The 10189-nt window shown below is 39.4% G+C and overlaps 1 protein-coding gene across 7 annotated transcripts in view; it reads right to left on the bottom strand.

Annotated features, from left to right (window-relative positions):
* Positions 1-1471: 1471 nt before the first annotated feature.
* The window catches only part of SMAD2 (SMAD family member 2), a 41776-nt gene continuing 33058 nt past the window's right edge, over positions 1472-10189 (bottom strand). For all 7 annotated transcript variants that reach the window (NM_001396712.1, NM_001396713.1, NM_204561.2 and 4 more), the window contains 6 exons: positions 9703-9777; positions 9191-9244; positions 8367-8579; positions 7132-7269; positions 6815-6959; positions 1472-3451 (listed from right to left, as the gene is read on the bottom strand). In NM_001396712.1, the coding sequence (NP_001383641.1) occupies positions 3328-3451; positions 6815-6959; positions 7132-7269; positions 8367-8579; positions 9191-9244; positions 9703-9777 (749 nt within the window). In that variant the 3' untranslated portion in view covers positions 1472-3327. The remainder of the gene's footprint in view (positions 3452-6814; positions 6960-7131; positions 7270-8366; positions 8580-9190; positions 9245-9702; positions 9778-10189) is intronic.

The raw sequence follows: 10189 nt of genomic DNA, 5'->3' as shown, positions 1-10189 counted from the left end.
ACATCACACCTCCCACTGCAACGCGAGAAGTCAAGTTGGGCACAGGAAAATAAGCTTGGTGAAGTACAGTGGTTGTGATCACAGAATAGCAGGATTTGGAAGGGACCTCCAGAGATCACAAAGGAGTGAGTTCTGACTGTTAAAACGTTTCAGAGCCCCGGTTATTGCATGCAGAGATGCAAGTTAAACTACTGACAGTTTGCCTGCGGTCAGTCCCAAAGTGGGTAAGCACCAATTAAGTACAGTGCCCTGAGTAAGAAGACACCACGACTCTCACCGTGTTGTAGGTTTGTATAAGATCACCTGGAAGGCAAAAGGAGGTGGGAGGACTCAGCACAAGATGCTAAAATAGCAGCAGAGAAATCTTGACGCAGAGAGCTCACCACCTCCTTAGGCAGCGTGCACAAAAGCAAGGGGAAAACACACGGCTGACATTCAATCGTAAGCTCTCAGAGTTTAAAGGTGCAAGCCTTCAGGTATTTGGCATTGCTCTCAAATCCTGGAAGAACTTGGCAACGAAAATGCATTACTCTCCACTTGGCATTTTATTTAACAAAAGTCTCAGTGGGAAAAAAAAAAAAACCAAAAAAACCCACACAACTCTTTTCATTTGTACTTCTGAAGTAATTGCTTTGCCCAGCAGAAGAGAAAAGAGCTGCAATCATGTTCCTTACACACCACACGCATTCTGCAGTGAGATGCTTGAGCAGCACTGGTCAGGCTCTGAGGTGGTGGGATTAAGCCAGAAAGACACAGGGTTGAGGAAAAGGAGTATGTTCAAGTTACCCCCAGGGCAGCCAAAGGCATTTGAACAAACTAAGGGCAAATCTTCATTTCAGATGAAGATTAGTTCCCTTGTTCCACCAAGACGTGGCAGAAGCACAGCGGGAGAGAGTACTTTAGTGATGCTGATGGCAGAAAAAACAATTGATTTCTATGGAGTGAGATGGCCTTGTCTGCAAGCAACACCATGTATCCTTGTACATGTGCTTGAAATGTGTACCAGATAAGTCTATAGCCAAAGCTATTGCTGTGCCCACAGCAAAACAAGGAATATAGCCACAACTGTTTGGGAGAACACACATAGGAATCCACAGGAAGGAGACTACAGAATTAGCTCATCCAGTTGGTTCAAGTCTCAACCTGCTCATACGTGCAATAATGTCTTTCACCCAGACATGTCAGCCTTATCTGTTTAACAGGTGAAAGTAAACACCTGCGCCAGGAGGATGGAATTTGATTGTGGTAGGAGAAAAGCAACTGCTTTAATGAACTCGATCTGAAGTAGAAGTCTACTGTTAAAAACGCACATTCAGAATCCTCATGATAGCTGTCCAAGAAGTGATTTCACAATCTAAACTATACCTTTCTAGCCACAAGATGTGGGAAATTCGTGTACTTGGGTTGGTTACAATCAATCCCAGCCTTCAAAAGAAAACACAGACGGTAATCAAAGAAACAGCAGCCAATGTGAGAATTAAAACTTTTATTAGTGTATTCACGTATTAGGCAAATGCAACACTCATGAAGCTTATTTCTTAGGTTCACAAGTTCTACCAATACATTAGTCTACTGGTAAAACTAGCACAAACTGGTAACTGCTTCGCCAATTTTTAAAAGGTGGCTGGCTCTCTTTTTCTTTCAAGGCTTTATTTTTTGGTATTGCTTCTATGTCCTAGTCATTACGGCATGAAAATATCCACGACTACCCTCAATTCAGTCAACCAATTAAATGCTGTAACACTGGCCACGTTTTTGTTCTCCATGTTATCACTAGCTGCACTTACAAAGTACAGGGCTAGTGTAATGTGTGAAACAATGGGAAAGAACAGACAAAGGCAATCCTGCTACTGCCACAATAACAGAAGAATGACAGACAGCTAGATCACAAAATTGTTAGTAAGATGTATATTTTTCAAGTCAGAATAACCCTTCTATACAGTTTCCCAACCCTTCCCCAACCCAGCCTTATCTGTAGAATATATTTCAGGATATTTTTAATATGGTGCAGTTGTAGTGTCCAAGGGTTCACAATAACATGCACGGTTGTGAAGAACCTAGAAGTCCTCCTTCGCTGGTCATACCTCAGCAACCACTACCCTAAAGGTTTTGCAGAAGCAACTACTTTTAATAACAAGGCCCATTATGACATAATGAATGAGTATGATCTGGTATGTCAGTAAGCTGTACAAAGCCACTCAGATCAGAGATTTAAATTCTGTTACTGAAACATCTTAAGAAGCTGCATCTATTTAAAACCTATAAGAAAGAGTCTAGTTTACCCTGGGAAAGGATTTTTCAAGGTGTTTGGCTCAAAAAAAAAACAACAAGAAAAACAAAAAAAACCCCAAGATTTTTAGTAACATCTGTTTTTTTTTAAAGCATACAGATGTAAGGGGTAAGTCAATACCCTTATGTATTTAATCCAGTACCTAATGCTATGGTCAGCTCTCACTCTATGAGAAAAGCACTGACTTCAGTGATCCAAGGTACAAAACAGTCCTTAGTAATACAGTGCCAGCAATACTGCTAGCAACAGATGCATCAGCTCAGATGAGTAGGGAAAAGTAGACTCCCAGTGTAATGGATACTCAGAATTTAGAGTACAGAGATTCATTTTAGGCCCCATTAAGAATATATAAATTGTCTTGAGATTTCAGATAAATCTCAGACATTTCTTTCCCTTCCAAGGGAGGGATTCTCTTTATCATTAAGAAGGCAGCAAAAAGTTAAGCTTTTCTACAAGGAAAGTCTGCTTTTTATGTTTAGGACAACTTGAAAACTTGCTTATATAAAAAAATATAAAAGAATAAAGGAGTCGAGTCTTGGAATTTTATGAGATTTGCCTCAATCTAAAAACAAACCAAGCATCTTATTATGGGAACTAAAATGTAGAACAGCACAATACTGTGATATCTGAATCATGATACATTACCTGTACGTATACTTAGCTATTCATGTTATTGATAAACCATTAGGACACTCAATTATATACCCAGTAAAAACACCATTAAGAGTCTTTAGAGCTGTTCCTTCTTCTCTCTGAAGAAGGCATTTCTATACACTAAGTTTTCATCTAGTATCAGAGTATAGGAAACAGAATCCACAAGGTGCTTTAATTGATGAGACCTCAAGTGCTGTTTTTCTTTTTTTAAAAAAAAGTTTTTTGTTTTTTGTTTTTTTTTTTTTTTTTTTTTTTTTTTTTTTTTTTTTTTGATAGTAAACAGTTCATAGAGACTACACACAAATACTACGACAGACGAGCTCTTCTAGGAAGTCTGTTGATGGGCCTTGGTATTTAGCCCACTGGTAGCAGAGGAAGGAGTTTTACGACATGCTGGAGCAGCGTACTGAAGGGGAGCCCATCTGAGTCAATACTTTGTCCAGCCATTGTAGAGGTCCGTTCAGATGAAGTTCAATCCAGCAAGGAGTGCTTGTTACGGTCTGCCGCCTGAAAAATTAGGTGGGAGAGGAAAGTCAGAAAGTAGTTTTTCCTACCAGGAGGTTCTCCATCATACAATCCCTCATACAGTGGTTCATCTATTCCTGCTATGCAAAGATAAAAATTCGCAACCATTATGATAAATACACTAACGGTTCATCAGTCTTTAGAAAAAATAGCCACCCCACATCTGTAAGAAACAACAGTGATAACACCATCAAGAAGTATTCAAACAGGCTGCCCAGGGAAGTGGTGGAGTCACCACCCCTGGAAGTGTTCAAGAACCACAGAGATGTGGCACTCAGGGACATGTTTAGTGGGCATGGTGGGGATGGGATGCAGTTGGACTTCACGATCTTAAGAGATCTGTTCCAACCTCAATGACTCTATGATTCTATGATTCTCTAAGTGGGCATGGCAGTGATGGGTTGCCAGTTGATGATTTTAGTGTCTTTTCCAACTTTAATGATTTTCTAATATTCTGCTCTGAAGAATAAAATAAGAACTGAGGCAAATGTAACAAGCACCATACCAAATGGTACTTGCTATGGAAAATATATATTTTCTTCAAAAGAAAGTCAAACTGAAAACTGTGTACCCACTCTGGTGTTGATGCCACACACAGCTGTATACAGCCAATATCTCCACCTTCAAAGAGTCTGCATGCATAATTATAACTTATTATTATATAATAATAATATAACTATTTATATTATTATAATTATTATAACTATGTTTGAATTTAATTGACTGCTAAAAGAAATAACAACCAGAAACGCTCAGCTCTGCACAGGTGGGATGGCCTAGCAGCAAGCAGAATGCTATGGTAATCCTAAGATCTACATTTTTAGAGCAATTGTCAAGAGAGACATACAAGGAAACCATGGTAGATGTTGTCAGAAAGACTACACCGTAACACAGTGTGTGGTTACACTGCGCTAACTGATGTTATCTCAAAAGGAACACTCGACTTTATCTCTGATTTCCTGTCGTCTTATTTCTACTTCTACACGCGTTTTGTACATCCTCACGCAAGCAGCTCAGAAAAAAATGTGTTTCTCTTGTCTCTTATATCAACTTGCCATATTTTCCCACAACAGAAGCTGTTAATTAAACACCATTTAGAATGCCTCAGTGAAGTTGAAAGCTTGACAGCCATAAGAGTTCCATTCACTTTCCCATCCGTCCTTGTTTCAGAGACCTGTTATTCAAACATCTTCCTTCTCATCTCCAAAGTAAAGAAATCAGTACTGGACCTACTCTGCCTGAGAACTCCTGTTATTCCCCTGCACCCACTCGAGGCACAGGAGTTTTCTCAAACAAGAATGGCAAGACTACTGTTGCTAAGCCAGTTTTTCCCAGTAATTCTAGTTATTCCCAAATCAAAGTGAGGGAGCATCAAGATTCAAAGACAGCAGATTAGTCAGACAGAATTCCAGCCCCTTCATTTTTACAGTCGGCACTGGAACCCTTTGCTTGAATGAAGTATTTTTATATAAGCAGAGGATCTGAAAAGGCAGAAAAATCAAGCCGGTGAGAGGATGGATTTCAAAAGCTGTCCGTGGTTTTACATTTTCTAGAAGAAAGCAGCTGGGGTCTGCACTCTCTCAACACTCTAAAAAACACTGTTATCTCAGCCCTGAGCACCTATGCCAAAACAAAGCGAGCCAATAAAAGAACAATCTAAACCACAGGAAATGTAATTCCATTTTGTCTCAAATCCTCTCCCAAAGAAGGAAGTTAATTATTCCACCGCTGTCAACTCCCTTACAATGTGTTCCACAACACACATCCTTAATATGTTATAACTGGGTCTGTTCAACAGCCCTGGCAACAGATCAAATAGTGACAGCCACTTTGCAGCCATCTCAAAGCTGAAACTCAGTTTCTTCTACCCATGGATTTCCCACCTGAGTATCACCAAATCTTTGCTGTAACTACCTCTAACTATTGTTATTTAGAAGAACAGCACCATCTTTAACAGAGATGCACAGAAACTCATTCAGCATTCCTTCAGCAATCAGATTCTCTGCTGCTTTGGCAGAGTTTCCTCTGGAGCTTTTTCAACCCTATGATCTCTGGAGGGTTTGTGGACTGCAAACAATCAACACTCTCCTTCCTTAGTAAAAACTTCACCCAAAGCCTCCTCACTGCTTTAACCCAAGATGTAACTCCACTAGTGATTTGTCAAGCTGTCCACATGCAAGCTGAGCGATTGAGCCTTTCTTCTATTCTGATTTGAATGCCATATTTAATTATGTGTGAATGTATGCATTCTCCTTTGGAGCTAAATCCAACCATTCTTTAAACTGGAGCCAGACTTTTCCTTGTGTGTCTCTTGCTAACAAAGAGGTACCAATTTATTCCATTACTCAAATTTTTCATTCCACCTAATTAGGCTTTTACAAAATTGGCTTCATTTAGCCACAAATCCTCCCCCACATGCTGACGGCTCACATTTACGTGGCTATACTGCAAGAACACAATAAAAACCTCAGGATCTACAGTGCAACCTGGCACTGTTTAACTTCAGAAATTATGAGGGTTTTGTTTTTTTTTTTTAATGTTCTGTTTTGCAGTAGGGTATTGATGTCAGACTTCTTTCAGTAAACAATTTCTAAGGATGTTTAAGGGACTTTTTGTTGTTGTTGTTTAAAACCACATCTGTAGCTCTCCAAAATAACGAAATATTTCAAGCTGCTCAATTACAAGTTGCTTTCTCCTCTTTCCAAATTTCCATCCTATGTCATTAAGAGGCACCATCCTTAATGGCAGTTTCCAGATTGTCCTAGGAGATAATATAATTGGACTGTATTCAAAAACAGATAAAAGACTTCTTTTTTCCACTCAACAGTTTTTAGCAATTTTACTACAGAAATGGACAGCTTACTCCTTCAAAGTTTTTTCCACTACAAGTCCCAGTGCATTTGCCATCCCCTAAAACCACGTTCTCCAGCTGTTGCAGTCTGAGTCACCCCAACACTTTCTTTTGGATCTCACCAACTGCATCCCACACTACAACCTAACAAACTCATTTTACTCCACACCAAACAGCACAGAGATGATAGGTCTAACAGTAATTGTATATCAAGTTCTGAAACTTCAAGAAGTTGTCAATGGTTTCACCACAGTAAGCCAGCAAGCAGGATGAAGGGAACTTCGATGAAATTCCTTGCTCAGTGAACTTGAGTGAAATACGAAAATCAGTTCTTTATGACTGAGGAGTCCTACAGCTGATGGAGAGAGAAGGAAAATTCAACTTTCAAACAGCACAGCTGCAGTAGTGTATGTACAGATATCAATTCAGCTGCAAAAAGTGTACTAGAGAAAGAAAAAAACTGTTAACTCTAAAATGAAAAGTCTTTTTCTTACCTATACTCAGCTCCCCATCCTTTAACAAAACTCATCCTGATGGTACACATTCTGGTAAGCTGATAAACTGCTTCAAAACCCTGATTCACAGACTGAGCCAGAAGAGCAGCAAACTCTTGGTTATTAAAGATTTTTAGATTGCATCCTACAAAGAGAAAGTAAAAAAGGTACACTTAACAAATACTTGTGTTAGCTACACCAAAGACCAAAACCATGAAGAATAAAACCCTTTCTAAGCATCAGAAGGAAAGCAAACGGCATCCTGTGAATCCATTCTCTGGGCTCTTTTTGTAGGAGGCCTTTGGTAGGCGACTGACCTGGTGGGATTTTGCAGACGGTTGCAGGATGCCAGCCATATCTTTGATTACAGTTGGGGCTCTGAACAAAAATCGCGCTATCACTGAGGCACTCGGCAAACACTTCTCCGCCGATGTAATAGAGACGCACTCCCCTCCCTGGAACAGAATTCAAAGCAACTCTCGTTGTGATATGACCCAGGCATGTTAACAAACACGGGGATATTCTGTTTCAGAGAAGGCCAAGTTTTTTCTTTACAACAAAAACAGAAATCCATTATCTGCTTAAACATACTGCTGGGCTGACAGTTGTAGCAGAACACCATTAACTTGCTTTTATATCACACAATATTTGAAGTAAAAGGAGAATAATTTTAAGTACAGCATGATCTGAATTTTCTAGCCAGGTAATGCCCCGTAACCAAACAGAAGAACTTTTTCACTTACAGAAATACCACAACTGAAGTAAAAAGATTAGATTCAGTGTAAATAAAACATGTGCCAATAAGAAGTGCAGTATGTGAAGTGTCTTGTGCTGTTAAGATGATGGGACAAACTAGGAGCAAGTCTACCACTTGCATAGACTTTCCTCTTGCATGCACCCACACCATTTACCAACCCACTGCATACCCCTTTTGCTGCACTGCTTTGACAAAAACAATGGGGCTTCATTTAGACCTATCGTTAAGAAGAAACCAATATGAAATCCTATTGTTCAGTTTTGAATTGTGATCTTGTTCTGTCTCAAAGTGAAAAAAATCTGCATGGGTTATTTCTGGCACATGTAAGAAGGAATGTACAATTGATTTTCCCCCCAAAGCTACTTACCACTAGCAGGGCCTTTAAAGGCCACAGCATCTACTCCTCTTTTTTCTTTAAGACAATTTTACTAACAAAACATTGGCTACTCTCTAAAAAAAGGGAGAATCCCTGACATGTTCGCTTTTCCTCACAACTGACTGTTTTGGTCACTTATTACAGACACATCCTGGGTTTCTCCAGACCTAAAATTTTATTGCCCAAGCATTTTGATTCAGTGTGGAGGAAATCAGGCTCCGCTCAAGATGTAGCAGTAAAAAAAAAATAAAAAAATAATCTACAAAAATAAAATATAATTTCTGGAAGAAGATGTTGTAAGGTGGAAAACAGTATTCCTTAACTGTTAAAGAGAAAACACTGATTATGTTGTAATTCAGCCTTGAGAGAGAGAAATCGGAGTCTGGAGCATTAAAAGAGGAAAAAGACCAGATCTTTACCTATGTGTCGTCTTGTCATTTCCACTGTTGCATTCCTGTTGACGTTGGAAAGCAGACCTAGACAAAACCGTTCCGAATTGGATGGGTCTGTGAAGCCATCCACAGTCAGGGAAGGTTGTGATGCATGGAAGGTTTCTCCCACTCTTTGATTCAATTCGTAATACGCTATAGAACACCAGAATGCGGGCTCCGAGTAAGTGACTGGCTGCAAATCTAAAAAATTAAGCAAGAAATAAATGTAGCACAGAATTTGAGCCTGAAAAGAAATCAATCTGCCCTGCTGTTCTTCTTCTTCTTCTCTTCCAGAAATGACAGTCTCCTCAAGCTACACAAATTACAATTCTGCTTGCTGTCATTTTTAGCTACCCCAATAAAAAGAATGGAACTCAGTATTTCACACAAAGGAAGAGAGGGGATGAGTGGGAAGAGGAGAAGGGATGATCTAAAATGAGCACAGCTCACGTACTTTAGCACTTGCACCTTGCTTAGCACAATGATTAGGCCACTGTTACTATGAATTCAGACACTGGGAGACATTTCTGTTGCCTTTCTGTAACTTGAAAACACTTCAGTAACGTTAAAAAAGAAATTAAACTGAAACACTCAGAGGTTTTACTCTCTTTTCTAGAGATTCAGTTGCAGAAATAGGGTAGTTATTAATTAGCTATTAACCCTGCTACATGATGTTTATCATCTGGAAGCCAACTCAGTAGTCTCCTAACAAAACTCACTTTCCTAAATTGTATCTTTATTTTTAGTGTACTTGTATACATAAAGAGGAGTCATCACGCACACTAGAACATTTGAAAGTGTTTTCAGCTTACCCAGGCTATGGTTAACTGGAGAGAGAGTGCTGGGAGACAGCTCTGCTGGAGATCCTGTTGGAACAACACAGAGCAAAAGATGCTATTTCAGACAGATAGGTATGACTGTTATTTAGGGACTAGCTTCCTCTTAGAGTTCTTCAGACTTAAAACCCTCAGAAAACGTGTAACCAGTTTTCCAGCATGTCCCATCTTTATTCAGAATTCAGATTGCATTTAATTTTCCAGACTCCTGGGAACCTACCCCTCCTCATAAAGTGCCTATTAACATCTCAGTGGGGCATTTGGCAGAGCTCTCTTCATGCACAGTCTGTGAACATTTATTTATTTATGCACTTCTCCACTAAGAAGGTCTTTCAATATAGCCTTCCTAACAAGAAATAATTTGAAACACAACAGGTTGTACAGAAGGCTGCTGCCATCATCACTTGGGCTGAAGACATGCCAGTACATGTAAATGGATCACAAGAAGCAATTCCAAGTCTTCAAAGTGGTGAAAAATGAAATGTTACCTGTATCCATGCTTTGGTTCAACTGCTGGTCACTCGTTTCTCCATCTTCACTGATATATCCTGGAGGTGGTGTTTCTGTTAAAAAAAAATAAATCCATTTATAGTCTAAATGGATGAGAAACTTGCAAAATGCACTATTTGGGGATTAGTCCTCAACTCCTTGTATGCTTTGTGTGATACCTGAAGATCAAACTGGAATTTCATTCTGCTGGATTTCCTTCCTTCCAGTAGGAACTCAAACCCGTTACCTGCCCAACTGTCTACGTAAAATGCATCATCCCTGTGTGCCCATCAGTTGCTCCAACATGTTACATAATTAATGGATAACCCTTGTTTTTTCCAGGCACTACAACATACTTCCACTACAATGAGTAATAATTTTGCAATTGTGATTAACAGCTTTCACATTTAGTAGAATTACAAATGAAAAAACCATCTGGTGACTTCTACAAAAAAATAGGAGCTGTCTTCATGCAGTATAACCATC

The sequence above is a fragment of the Gallus gallus genome, chromosome Z (genome assembly GCF_016699485.2).
Source record: "Gallus gallus isolate bGalGal1 chromosome Z, bGalGal1.mat.broiler.GRCg7b, whole genome shotgun sequence".
Lineage (NCBI taxonomy): Eukaryota > Metazoa > Chordata > Aves > Galliformes > Phasianidae > Gallus > Gallus gallus.
Note: the sequence above shows the minus strand (reverse complement) of the source record. Positions and strands in the feature narration are given on the sequence as shown.